This window comes from Mytilus galloprovincialis, chromosome 12 (assembly GCF_965363235.1).
Source record: "Mytilus galloprovincialis chromosome 12, xbMytGall1.hap1.1, whole genome shotgun sequence".
Classification (NCBI taxonomy): Eukaryota; Metazoa; Mollusca; class Bivalvia; order Mytilida; family Mytilidae; genus Mytilus; species Mytilus galloprovincialis.
Window position 1 is genome coordinate 48,270,366 of NC_134849.1, and position 15,432 is coordinate 48,285,797.

A 15,432-nucleotide genomic window follows, 5' to 3' on the forward strand; every position below is an offset into this window, starting at 1 on the left:
AAGTTTAATTTTGGACCCTTTTGGCCCCTAATTCGTTGGGACCAAAACTCCCAAAATCAATCTTAACCTTCCTTTTGTGGTCATAAAACTTGTGTTAAAATTTCATAAATTTCTATAATTAATACTTAAGTTATTGTGCAAAAACCAAGTAAATGCTTATTTGGGACCTGTTTTTTGCCCCTAATTCCTAAACTGTTGGGACCAAAACTCCCAAAATCAATCCCAACCTTCCTTTTATGGTCATAAACCTTGTGTTTAAATTTCATAGATTTCTATTTCCTTATACTAAAGTTATAGTGCAAAAACCAAATGTCTTTGGACAACGACGACGACGCCAACATCATACCAATATACGACAAAAGTTTTTTCAATTTTTGCAGTCGTATAAAAATAATCAGAATTTGGGTATATGAAATACAATTCAATTTTGTTTTCTTATTTTTTTCTGCGTGTGCCACAATTAAAATCAATAAAAAAAATCATAATAGATTCAGAAAAAAAAACACGTCCATTTTGATAAATCAACAATTAAGGATTCTTTAAATCTTTTAAAATGTCATGATTATAAATTCTTTCATTCACCATTAACAAAACCACATATAACATGCAGATGCATATAGTTCTAACATCAGACCATATAATAATGGTGATACATGGTAAGCTTCCTGACAAAGCAATAAAACATTGTGTTTAACAGTTAGCTTTCCTTCTTATGAAAAACGAAAACAAATCGAATTTTTAATTAACATCTCCACATAATTTCAAACAATCTACATGGTTTCAAGCATTATTAAAAAGTACATATAGTGAAGCAAAGCTGATATAAATTATTTACATCGAAAAATTATATATACAAAAAAGTGAGGTAGATAGATTCTGTTGCCATCTTTAACTACCCATTTGGCAACACCTCCTGAGAAATTTTGTTCTCAATGAACTCAAGGTTTGAAATATAATTTATTTGTGGAAGTTGAAAACTGATATTTGTGTTTTAATGTTATTAAAAATTCTTTGAAGTAATACACAAACATATGTTTTAAATAAATCTGTTTATTAAATGGAGAATCAAGATTTATTTTTTTATGATTTGTCAATACATTTTTGTACTTCCAAATGCTTGTGATAAAATAGTTTTGATGTTATTGTTTTAAATTTTAGTTGTTATTGATTCGAACAAAATTTTCAAATACAATTTAGACTGCTTTTTGCATATAAAGTTGTAATTTGTTTTTAACTAATGAGTTAATAGTCAAACAAAAAACAAAACTTAGTTTCAAAAGATCAGACTTTTTTTTCAAGATACATATAACTTCCAGCAATTTTGAATTATATTTCAAAACATGTTATGAAGGAAATAAAATTACCCAAGTTATGGTCCTGAGAATTTTTGGATGATACAAATAAAAAAAAAATAACTTGCTTTCCTGAATAAAACATGTGAGGTCTGCTGATTATAAAATGAGGTCAGTTTTAATCACTTCTTTAGGTTTGGAGTAATTATAAATAAGGTTTAGCAATATCTGTAAAGAACCTGAGTTCAATGTTTATATCTGTTTTAAATGAGGTATACATGTGAAGACACTTTTAATGTGGACAAAATCAAACCATTTGTCATAAAAACAAAAATTCAGTTATTTTTTCAAAACTGTCCACGAATCAAGGAATAAACTACGAAAATATCAAATTTCATCACTACATCGAAACAAATAATAATCCCCAATCATTTGTAAGTTTTCAACATTTGTAAGTATTCAACATTTAAAAATATCAATTACTTAAAAATTCTTTATATAACATACAACCACAAGTTTTTGTAAAATAAAAACATTTTAGTGTCCAAATAAGAAAACAAATAATAAAAGAATTTTTGAAATTGCATTAAGTTAGCTGAAACTTCTCTACTCCAGCCTTCATGTGTAACATTCTAGACATAGGAATCTTTCTTTATTTTACATATTTTTCCCCTACCTAGATCCATTCAAAATGATTCCATTAATAGTAAAGTATGACTGTTTCTTTTAAAATTTATTTTATTTAAGACTTAATTTGGCTGTTAATATTGTACATATACTTGTATAGAATAGATAATGTTCTTTGTCTCCCTTAAATGTGAAAATAAATGTATTATTGATGTATTTCTCTTCATTTTACATGAACTATACTGTACAGTATGTCTAAATCATTAAACAAAACATTGAAATATAAGAATGAAAAATGTTTAAGTGAATGATTCATTTTCTCTTATTCAAAATAGAAGTGCTAAATTACAACACAATAGACATTTTCACAATAACTTTGCTCTCTTTCTAAATTAAAATTAAAAAAAAAAGATTAGCTAATTCTTTATTAAAATTGAAGCCATTTTGCTAAAACCATATTTTTTTTCATTAGAATTATTAAATATGTGTATTTTTGTGTTATTTTTTATGAAACAAATGAAGAACAATACTTATTTGGAAAAAAGATATTTACTTACTAATTATACCAGTGTATTGCAAAATTACTTCATCATTTCAACTTTAATCTGGTTTCCAATTATTGATAAATCTCCTAATAAAAGTAATTCTTGATATATAATTGGACAAAATGGACAAACATAGATTCAGTCATACATGTTTTATATTTGTACTACTTCTCCAAAATAAATCTCACAAATTCAACAATGAATAAACAACAACCACCGGGGAGAAATCAAAAATGGTGTTTTACACTTCTACAAATGAGGATAATAAATGAGAATGGAGGGGGAATTAAAACAACAAGCTTCATAAGAATTATATAACAAATATTTGCACAAAACATTTTCATTTATTTTTCTGAACACAATAGGTTAATTTCCTTTTAGCTCCTAAGAAGGCAAAACCAAATGGCACAATTTTAGACAATTTTGTTGAAAATACTATTTCCCTATTTCTTTCAATTTTATTGATAATTTTTTTTTTTTATAAAAACATTAATGTTACTTAAAAGTTCAGGCATCTCATTATATTCCAAAAAATCCATGAGGCATTAAAATATACCTTGATCAGATGATACTAAAGAGAGATTATTTTACCCATTCAATTTTTTTTTTCAATATTTTTTTTTAACTTTTCATTTAGTGATCTTTAAACTCTCAGATCTAACATCTAACCTGTTAGATATATCATCAATCATATTTGAAATCAGTTATTCTCAAATAATTAACAAATTACATAAAAAAAAGTTATAAAATCTGTTATTTGAAAATAAAAAAAACAATATTACAATTAGACTGTAAATTTGCTATCTGCTTTAAGCTAAAGGTAAGCAAATGGGATTACACTAATATCAAACTTATCAAGCACAAGATATCATATTAGTAAAATATATAAAAGTTCCTAAAAAAATAAAGCCTGGAAAATTTTGTAAATATGGCACATAGATCATCTTATTCTAATAGCATATGAGCTTCATGAAAATACAAAGGCCTGTAGCAAAAATATTCCACAGCAATTTTTTTACTTAATATTAGAGGCTAGTTAATTTTTAACTTTGGTACCTATATATTATATTTTTAGTATAAATGAGTTTCAAATTTCAATTGTAGTTGGTACACTGATTTACTGTATGTAGATATATTAACGTCTATTTTTAATATTGGTCGTATGAAAAACAGAAAATTTCTGATGATTTATAAACTGAACTGAATTTTGATATAAAAAATAAATACTTTTATTTATTCAAATGAAAATTTGACATCCACAAATATATAATATATTAAATATTTACCTTACTTGTTTATCCTTAAACAAGACTGTTGAATATTTTTGCCACAGTCAATGAAATGAAAATGTGTTATGAAAATGACTATATCAGTAACCAATCTGTTTTTACTTCTTACAGAAGATGACTAAAGGACCTAACATTATGCCATGTAAAAAGGATGAAGAGATAACTAGAGAGTTACTCTGGCAGTGTTATAAATGCACCAAAACATGCCAAAATGGAATGAAAATGATATCAGCACTTTGTAAAATTAATATAATGAGAGAAATCCAACAAGCATTTTAAGAATCTGAATAAACTATAGTTTGAAAAGCATATTAATAATTTCTAGATAAATCTTTCTTGATAGTACAAAGCACTACCATTAAAGAACATAACTTGCTTTATTGAGGCCTCAGGTCCTGCCACACAAGAAACAGAAAGTGAACATTAGGCATTTTTGGAGAATTTTTTTCTAGAATATTTGTTGAAGAGAAACATATATTTAAATTTTCATTTCGTGAATATTAATTTTCTTTACCACAGTGAAAAAGACAAAACAAAATACTCTTTGCAGTTTCATGAAAATTGCCGAAATAATCATTATTTCAAAAATAACATGATCAACAGTAAATATCCTTACAACATATTTGCTGTTTGACATTTAATTATGAATATGCTCTACAAGAGAGTTAATAAAAAATAATTGCCACACCAAATTATAAATATAATTTATAAGGAGACAAATTGGTACTTCACCGGTTGGTTTTATTTCGTTTTTTCATCATGATTAAAATATATGGCACAGTTGTAAATTTATTTGAAACTAATGACATTTGATTAATGTAGATGATGCAATGTTAAAGACAATATTAGGAGGTTTATTTGTTGTAAATCTTCTACTGGGCAAAACAAAAATTATCTTTCAGCCCACCAGTTATCTATAGAAAATGAATATCAAATAATTTGTTGTGACAGGGCACACTGAGGTATAGTGTTTTCAAATTACAAATGATAAGTGCAAAAAGTAATAATAAGTGATAAATGAAATAAAATGACTGAATTCAAATGAAATAACAAGAAAATGAAAATATGGTGTTTTCACCGGTTAAACTTAAAAAAAAACATAATTCAATAAAGTTCTAACAATTAATGATGTTGACATTCACTCCAAAACAGTATGAAAAGAAATCTATCATAAACAACATATTATTAGCAGATTATCTAAAAATATAATTCTCTCCTTAACAAGATCTTAACAACAATTCACTATAGATACATTCAAGTAAACTCCATAAAAAGCAACAACACTCAACATGATTGAGTTATCTCTCTTTGAACAGTCAAAGTTTTCTCATTTTGTCTGTTGGCTAGCCTTCTGTTTATGATGATGTATTGCACCAGTTACTGATTATCTTCAGGGGTTTTTGCACCTAAAATTATAAAAATATCATAGAATAGAGAATAAAAGAAATGCTGATTAATGAATTGTAGTCTGGAAAATATACATTTGGGAATAATCTGCTTTATTTCATCCTAAGTAAGTTTGAATACAGAATTAGCAATGATTTGCACCTAGACATGGACTGCATAATACTATTACCAATAGTTATACAATGCACGATATAAGATGTTTTATGACCACCTGTCTAGAAAAGCCCGTCCAATTAGTAAGTACAAAAATCCCACAGGATTCGAAACTATTCCTAATGATAAGACTTCATTCAAAGAATCTATACTTTAATAGAAAGGAAGTATTATTTGGTGAATGCTACATATAATGATGCAATTACTGTTGTAGATTCAATCAAAAGTAACTCAACTTATACCTGCAAACTGGAAAGGGATTAATATAAGTTGCAAAACTTGTTTCCCAATCCACTATAAATAAATATGTTTAAACTAACTTATAGCAAAATGCTCCTCACTATATGAATCTATTCCAATCCTTGGATATTTTTTAGTTTATTTAGCTCAACTTTAAAGTTATAAATTTGGTCACGACTAGTCTCATATCTGACAATATGAGACCCTCATGGAGAATCCAGGTTGTTAATCACCAATGAAGAAGTACAATTCCATCAACTTTTTTTCATCTATTGCTTTCTTCATCTTTTCTTTACCAGTATTTCAAATTCTACATTGAAACCTGAAGTGTAGGAGTCATTGTGTCTTCCATATAATGTTGTGTATAATCCTTATTTATGAATAATCTATATCCAGAGGCCGATAAAGGGGGAACAAGGTGCCCTGGCTGTTCAAATTTAGCATGATTTCTTACATATTAACATTAATACCTGCCTACTTATATAGCAATGGCTAGACATTGAATAAACACAAATCTATACACAACCCATTTATCTACTATACATATCATTATGGTGCTGTGACTGACAGGTTCAACAATGGTTAGGAAATTAAAGGCAACAAAGGCCACCACCAAGAAGTTAAAGGAGAATTGGCAACCTTGAAATGGAGTAATTTAAGGAGGCTCGAGGGTATAAAAATTTCAGAAAAAAATTAAACATTTGTTTTTCATTACAAATTTTATTTATTACCTTTTGTAGTTGTTACTTTATCATATGGTACAAAACACATTCAAAACAATTAATTCGTGTTGGCCCCAGATGACTTTTAAAATGTAAACATCATTGAAAAAGTTCCAAATTATCTCCCTTTGGTTGAAAAATGCCATTTTTTGGCTTTAAAATTGAAATATCTCTTTTAACTCATCGGTGACCTATATTTTTTAATATAATTTCGATATATGCTGTACTTCAACTAAATTATTGTAAAATTTGAGCAATTTCTGTAATAAATTTCTTTTTTTTATTTCGATATTACCTTTATTTCTCCTATTAATTCAACAGAAAAAAACACTTTTACAAAGATGTATGCTTCTTTCGAAGGCAGATTGTGAGCACAAATGAACGGTGACCCCATTTTTTTATTTTATTTTTCTATTAACTATAAGATAAAGTTCATTTATAGAAAAATATAGAGAAATCCTATATAAATGATTTAGACCCGCGAACCCCCTTAAAGTCATAGAGGATGCAGTTACCATGAAAAACAAGATCCTACATGATTTGAAAAAGAAGATGATAGAAGTCCTACATGAGGGTCACATTGAACAAGAAATTTCAGACTCAAGAGTATATGTTTAATTTAGACAGTAAACTTAGGCAAAAACTAAAACTTATGAAAGCAATGAAATCAATGAAATCATCAAACAATACATCAGATTTAAAAGAAAAGTCAGCAGTGAATGCTAACGCTGAACATGCTGAATGCTATATATATACCTAGATCAAACAGTAATAATGCAAACACATCGGCCGTTTACTTGCTAAATACTAGAAAAAGAATTCCATTGGAGCAAAATCATACTGGAAATCAATCACACAACTTTCCTGGCCCTAATCTACAAACTTACAATAATCAAGAGGAATGTTTGTACATTGTATATACAATAAAAAGCCCAACCATAAAATTTATTTAGAAATAACCAAAGATTACCTAAATAAGATTCCCCACATTTTGACAGGGATGTTTTACAGTGGAGTGCAAACACCAATTATGCAACAGCCACATGTTTGCTAAAGGAGAGATTTGGATACCCACAAAAAATTATAACACATACATGAAAGCTTAAATGCAACTCTCCTCATTGTCAAATGATTTGAACAGCTTTAGAAGTGAGACTTTTTAGAATCATTTGTAAGAGGTCTTGAAAGTTTGGGTCAAACACAAGAAATGTATGGTGCCATACTAGTACCTATTTTTATTACTAAACTACCTGTAAACAGGAGAAAAAGTTGCCTATGAAAGTCAAAGCGATCATATAAACCTGACCAACCTCTGGAAAGCCATTACAAAAGAAGTGAAAATTTGTAAAGACGGACAATTTATCGTACATCACTGATTAAATTCGTAACATTTCTGACCGAATTTTCTTACTTGGACACAGTGATATTCCAATGCAAACAATGCATGTTACAATGACAAAAATATCCATGCATCTACCACACTGGTGTACATGTTTCGATTGCACAATAGTCTTTGATGTTAATGCAAGTTTGAACAGCGTAAAGCGAAAGAAGCTATGTTTCAACTGTCTAGGAAACCATTGTGTTTCAAAGTGTAAATCACAAGTCTTACAATTAGAATTGTTGAAATGTAAATATAAAAAATATTTTGTCATAAAATTAATATTATTTTGTCATTACTTATTTGATTGGCCACATAAGTCCTTAAATGTGTTCATCTAATTTTTATGAAAGTCTGTAATTTCTCCAACAACCTACCTTATTTAAATGACTATTTGTTCCCTCTATGAAATAAAGTTTTCTCTGAAAGGTTCATAATTTGGTATAGTGTGGGGGTACTTGACATGCCAGACCATGTGGAACATGAACTCAATACGATCCTGGCATCGTCTATGACATGACGGACAGACAAAAGGATCTTCTTCCTCTGGAGAGTGCAGACTTTGGTGAAGATGAAACATTGTAAAATCATTGAAAATAATGTTACAATGTGCACAATGATGGATACCCGAATCCGAAACTGGAGTTTCTGAGGTAGTTGTAACATGTCTTTTCTCTTCACTCTCCGTCTCTGACATAGGTGGGCTCTTTGAACGAATAGAATTCCCTCCCTTTGATTCATTATCCTCAGATTCTTCACTACTGACAGATTTGTTGACACTGAGATCAATGACCCGATCAAATGAGCTGCCATTATAAAGAGAGGAAATTGGAGGCAATGTCGGTTGAGGTAGACTTGTCATGGATAATCGCTCTGGCATGCATCGGAAGTTTGTTGAGACTGGAGATACTAGACCACTGCTCTGAGGAGTAATGCTCCCATTTCTATTTCTGGTAATAATGCCTTCATTTTGTGAGGTAAAGGTTGAAGTAGGTATTGATGAGGATGGAGAATGCACCATACTTGAGCTTGACATCTGTAAAACAATAAAGATATTTATTTTTACTTTAAGTAGATAAATAATAAAATACTCCTATACTCATAAAGGTTTGGTTTTGCTGGTCAGGGATACACTATATATAGTTTCTGATACTTGCACTAATATCTCACCTTCTTAGTTGATTGCATTTTTCATGGCAGCCATTTTAACAAATTATTCTCAAAGAATATTTAAAGTCTATTTACTATATGGTTTTGAATATAGATTCATATTTGCCACAAGACATTAACAGGAATTAATCAGATAGAAATCCTCTTAGAAACTTTATTCATGCAAGACTTTCTTTCAAAGTAAAAATATCATTCACATATGCAAAACAATAAATGATGCCTAAAGAAGTCTTATTCAGTGCCAACAGGCAAGGATCCAGCCAAAAGTGGGATCCCAACCCTGGGACCCTCCCTTAGAATCGACATTTGATACTCATAGACAACAAAAGAAAGACATGATATTTCTATCACAAAAAGGACACAAACATCTGTGTTCAAAGTCAGATGAACCTGGTCTGAAAGAGAGATATGTATGCAATGATCCAACATACCAAATATAACTGTCACTCACTAAAGTGCATACATTAAAATTCTTGCCTGCTTTACTGATTATGATGATTTTTTTTGCCATTAATATTTGTTTAATTAAAACTGTAAAAATCAAATGTGAAAACAAATCATATATTTTTTTTATATCTTCATTAAACTTGAGAAATAGGACAACAGAAAAATGACTGAAGTAAAACATATTAAGGCACCTGTGAGAGATAATACGGATTATCCAGCTCTACTTACTTATAAAATATAAAATAGTTTAATGTCTCCAATAACCATTAACATGCAAAAGAATTGTTTTACTTGTTTTGAGAATGTATTTAAAGATGAATGAAAATTCATCTACGGCTATTCTTCTTCAAGTCCACAAATAACCTTTTCTTGGAAGAGTTTATAATGTATGTGTATTAAAGACAGTAATATAAAAGTAACTTCTGTTTATTGAAATTTATGGCTTTGTTCCATACATCGTAAATTCAGAATTGTTTTTATTATGTTTTAATTTATGAGAAAATTGTGACAGGATAAAAGAGGGACGAAAGATACCAAAGGGACAGTCAAACTCATAAATCTAAAACAAACTGACAACGCCATGGCTAAAAATGAAAAAGACATACAAACAACAGCACACAGGACACAACATAGAAAACTAAAGAATAAACAACACGAACCCCACCAAAAAACTAGGGTAAGCAGATCCTGCTCCACATGTGGCACCCGTCATGTTGCTTATGTGATAACAAATCTAATTCTGTAGGTCACATTCATGAAAGGGAAGGGGATTGTAGTTACAACGTAAGGAACATATCTGATATCATTTGTGAAACGGTTATTCCATAACGGTCAACCAACTCGTGCAGGCCATTCATTAAGAGGCGGTACCCGGTACTTTTACCCTCTTATGCTACTGATGAGTACCACCTGAATTCAGGAATTTTTATATAAGATGTTCATTGAATACATTGAAAAGTACCACCTACAAATAGAAATGTACCGGTCAACATGAAAGATAATGAAACCCCTGCTCGTGATGGCGTCCGTAAAATTTACGAAGGGATGATTTCAACTTCACCATTTGGAACTCTTGGTTTAATAGCTTCCTTGTGAGCAGCAACCCTCTATCAAGAAAATCATGATAGGAAATGCAAGCACGGGAATATCGTATCAATTGGGAGATCAGGGATGATTCCAGGTGTTTTCAAATGGGTCCCTTGAACATCAAATTGGGAATTTTTATTCTAATTGGGAATTTTTCAAGCATAAAATCTAAGACGAAATAACATTATTTTCCTGAAAAACGGAAAATGTGTATATATTATTAAGTTTAACCTGTACACTGATGTTCATGTAAGTTGTAACATTTTGAATAATTCTGGATGGGCTACTGTTATTACATGAATATCATTGAACATGATGCACTAGTCTATCATCTTAGCTATAGTTACTTAGGCCTATTACAAAAACATATATTTCAGCTAACATAAACCACTGAAAAAAATCATTCATCGGGTATTTTTTCAACAGCAGGTCATCTCTATAAATTTACCTTAATTCAAATGGATTTCAAATTAAACTGGTCAATTGTCGAATTCAGAAAAGCAATTACAAAAGTTCATATACTTAATTGATAAGATATTCAAAGCATTGAATCAGTGTTCTTTAAAATTATTTGGATCATCGTCAAAACTTTTGAAATAGTTCAATAATGATGACATCGTATTTCATGAATGGTCTATCATCAACATTATTTTCAAAAAACGCTCAAACTTTTGTCTTTTGAGGAAATAATTTCTTTTACAAAACAAGTTTTCATCATACTATATAACCGGCTCTGCTGGGTGATCTGCTTTTACGAGATCGGCGGCCATTTAACCTTATCCATCAATGTTATATCAAAATTTGAATTTGCTCTCTGAGGAGGTCTGCTTTGACACCCATTTTTATCAACCTGCTGGGCGATCTGCTTTTTCAAGATCCAATACTCCCATAACATATTAAAATCAATTGTATTCGGCTGCTAAAATTGTTTCCCACATGTTGACATAATTAAATCGTTGTTACTAAGATGTGATCGTAAACAGCATTCTTATCCGGATTTTAAAACGTTTTGACAACAAACTATGAAAAATTATAGTTGCCTTAATCGATGACAGAAACTTTTCCGGAAATATCGATTTTTATTTTATTTTCCTGAATTGGGAATTCATTTTCATGTACATTTTTTTGGGGCCGCTAAGCGGCCCTAAACTATATAGTGGAATCATCCCTGGAGATATATACCCCGTATGCAGGTGCTGCTGGAATGTTGCTACTTAGAAATGGAAAGTTCACAATTGGAAAGCTGAAATGATCTCTTTTGTCGTAAAGTTTTGTTTTCAACCGACCCTCATTGTCAATTTCTAGATGTAAGTCAAGATATGAGGCCGACTTAACTGTATCTGTAGTATCCTTTATCTCTAGCTCGATTGGATAGATGCGTTCCATATAGTCACCAAATTTTGAATTATTTAGTGAAAGAACATCATCTATATAGCGAAAAGTAGAGTTAAAGGATATTGCTAACTTCTTATCTTTCTTCCTAAGAAGTTCCTGCATGAAGTCAGCCTCATAATAATAAAGAAACAAGTCAGCAAGTAGAGGGGCACAGTTTGTACCCATTGGTATGCCGACAGTCTGTTGAAAAACACGTCCTCCGAACGTAACAAATATGTTGTCAATCAAGAAATCAAGCATCTTGATAATATCAGTTTCAGAGAATTTTTTGTTCGAATCAGAGTGATCCTTTACAAAGTAGGATTTATACTTAAATAATTAAGAGCTGTGCCATGAGCGCCTGATACGTCTGTTATATTTCAAAAAATAAAGTCCCATTACTTCTCAATGACATATTAGAATTTTATAAATAACTAAAGGGAGGTTATTTTAATAGATATAAGACAGTCACAAAAATTTTATGTATTCTGCTTAAGCAATTCTGAGCTGTTGTCTGAAAACTGGAAATTACACTTTATTATGAAAAAAATTTAATAACTTGGAAAATAAAACTATAAAATTGAAAAATATATAAAAGGAGCTAACATCAATAGATTGAAACAATTAACAAAAGTTTCATGTAAATTAGTAAAAGCCTTTCTGAGTTATTGTCTGACATGTCGGCTATGGACAGAGGGACAAACTGACTAATATCAGGAAATGTTGCATCAATATTCATATATAATATACCATAATACCTTCTGTAAAACAGGAGTAACAGTGGTAAAAAAACACATTTCAAATATTGATGCAAAATTTCCTGAAATTGCAATGATTCAACATTTTTATCCAATGTTTAACCAGGTGCTCTGCAGGGAGTAGCTTTAAACGACCCCAGTGGTCGAACCCTGAACAGTTGGGGCAAATTTGGTCACAATATTCAAGCTTGATTCTGTCTGAATTTGGATTATGATCAAATTTTTGACATAATATAGGTTTTTGTCACAAAATTAATGTGGTCAAAGATCTAACAAATCTATTGCACAATACTGTGCAATTGAAGATTTCTTCAAAAAATTTCAAAATTCAAAATTTGAAAATTTTTGAAAAAAAAGGAAGCCCTTATAAAAATGGCAAACAAAAAATCCCCCCCCCCCCCCCAACTTTTTGAAACCCCTATGGAGCAATAACACTTAAACACAATCCCATGCTTTCCTTTGTAGTATTGAACCTTGTAGTACAATTTCAGAGAGATCCATACACTTAAACACAAGTTATTGTCATGATTGTTTGGAAACTAGAAACATGCTTCTTTTTGGCCCCAAATTCCTACATATTTTGGGCAATTAACCAAAACATTAATCCCAGCCCCCCTTTTGTTATATGGTAGTACAATTTCAGAGAGATCCACACAATTACACAGAAGTTATTGTCTGGAAACTAGAAAAATGCTTGTTTTGGTCCCTTTTTGGCCCTTAATTCCTAAACTTTGGCCCTATAACCCCTATAAAGAATCCATACCTTCTACGTGTGGTTTTAAACATTGTGGTATAATTTCAGAGCAATTAAAATACTTGTGCTCAAGTTGATATCCTGAAACTAGAAAATGCTTGTTTTAGGCCCCTTTTGGGCCCTTAATTCCTAATCGATTTCTCCAAAATCAATCCCAACCTTCCTTTTGTAGTATTGATCCTTCTGCAAAAATTTCATAAAGATCTATTCACTTAAACTAAAGTTATTATCTGGAAACCAATGTGTCTTCGAACAACGACACAGACGATGACAACATCATACTATTATACGATAATATTATAAAAATTGCAATCAAAGTAAATAAACGCATGCAAAAATTTACGAATTTACATAAATAATGTCACAATATTTTCAATGATTTGATGAATGATATGGGTACAAACCTGACTATAACTTTCTGCCAGACTGTATCTAGTTTCTGCTTTCATATGTTCCACTTGTCCTTGTTCAGGTGGGCTGTGAGGTGGTGTCACCTGTTCTAGTTTGACTGGACTAGACTGGTCCTTGTCCCGGTCTGTAGAGGTAGATATAGCTGAGGTACCATCACGAGATTTTAAAGCTTGAGGTAGAGACATCATCTGAGAGTTTGGCCGAGGTTGACCTGGAAAAATGTGATGTTGGCTGACACTTGAGGTCTGAATCATGCTCTCATATGTCAGGGCATGCTGCAATAATGCCCTCTGCTGCATGGCAAAGGCATGATATGCAGCCATATTAACCTGCCCTGTTGGTCTGGCAGCTGGTGCCCTCTGATTTCCCAGTTTACCACGCATGTGAACATTTCTTTCATGTCTTCTTAAATCATTTGATTGAGTAAAACACCTGTAAAAAAACAGTGTAAACTATTATTTTACTGAAACAGAAATGTTATAGACTCAAAACAATATTGTAAGTATATATGTTAGAAGATATTAAAATATTGCTATTTAATAATAAACAAGAATGTGTCTCCAGTACACAGATGCCCCAGCCGCACTATCATTTTCTATGTTCAGTGGACCGAAAAATGGGAGGAAATCTCTAATTTGGCATTAAAATTAATTAGAAAGATCATATCATAGGAAACATGTGTACCGAGTTTCAAGTTGATTGGATTTCAACTTCATCAAAAACTACCTCGACCAAAAACTTTAACCTGAAGGGGGACAGACGGACTGCACTATCATTTGCTATGTTCAGTCAACCGTGAAAATGGGGGAAAAACTCTAATTTGGCATTAAAATAAGGAAGATCATATCATAGGGAACAGCATATATACAGTGTACTCAAAGTTTCAAGTTGATTGGACTTCATCTTCATTAAAAACTACCTTGACCAAAAACTTTAACCTGATACGAGACAAACGGACTACACTATTATTTTCTATGTTCAGTGGACCAATGGGGGACAATCTCTAATTTGGCATTAAAATTAGAACGATCATATCATAGGGAACATGTGTACTAAGTTTCAAGTTGATCAGACTTCAACTTCATCAAAAACTACCTTGACCAAAAACTTTAACCTGAAGCGGGACAGGCAGAAGGACGAACGGACGAAGGAACGAACCAACAGACTCACAGACAAGAAAACAAAATATCCCTCTACTATCGTAGGTGTAGGTGGGAGATAAAAACATTGTTTTGAGCTGCAGCTTCATTTCAAGAGAACCAATTAAAGTCTAGAACTATTCCATACTCATTTTAATAAGCATTTAAATTAAATTATCAATTATTTGTTATCAAAATTCACATTTTCAAGAAAAAATCCTGCTTGGACAACAATTTTAACTGTTTTAATACAGCAGGTGTAGACTGGATATCTTTTTACTTTATCATAGTCTTCATTAGTTCTTTACAATTGTTTATGTATTTGTATAAAAACTCCAGTCAACTTTATCAAAAACCACCTCGACCAAAAACTTTAACCTGTAGCAGGACAGACGGACGCACAGACCAGAAAACATTATGCCTATAAATGGGGCATAAAAACATTAAAATGTCTTATGAACAGTACTGTAATAAAGAATGGCACTTATAAGCTAGTGGTCTTTGATATAATAACATGGTAGTGAGAACCTTGTCTGTGGTTGCTTATGCAATATCTAACTATTTATTTTGTTCCATCAGTCTATTGTTCAAGCCTGCATGTTGATAACTTGGGTTGTTGGGGTGCTATATCCTGCAT

At 31.0% G+C, this 15,432-nt stretch overlaps 1 protein-coding gene across 2 annotated transcripts in view; it reads right to left on the reverse strand.

The window, feature by feature from the left end:
• LOC143054044 (uncharacterized) overlaps window positions 1–15,432 on the reverse strand; it is a 32,007-nt gene continuing 16,575 nt past the window's right edge. For both annotated transcript variants that reach the window (XM_076226900.1, XM_076226901.1), the window contains exons 3-5: window positions 13,650–14,088; window positions 8,034–8,692; window positions 1–5,159 (exon numbers count right to left, since the gene is read on the reverse strand). In XM_076226900.1, the coding sequence (XP_076083015.1) occupies window positions 8,060–8,692; window positions 13,650–14,088 (1,072 nt within the window). In that variant the 3' untranslated portion in view covers window positions 1–5,159; window positions 8,034–8,059. The remainder of the gene's footprint in view (window positions 5,160–8,033; window positions 8,693–13,649; window positions 14,089–15,432) is intronic.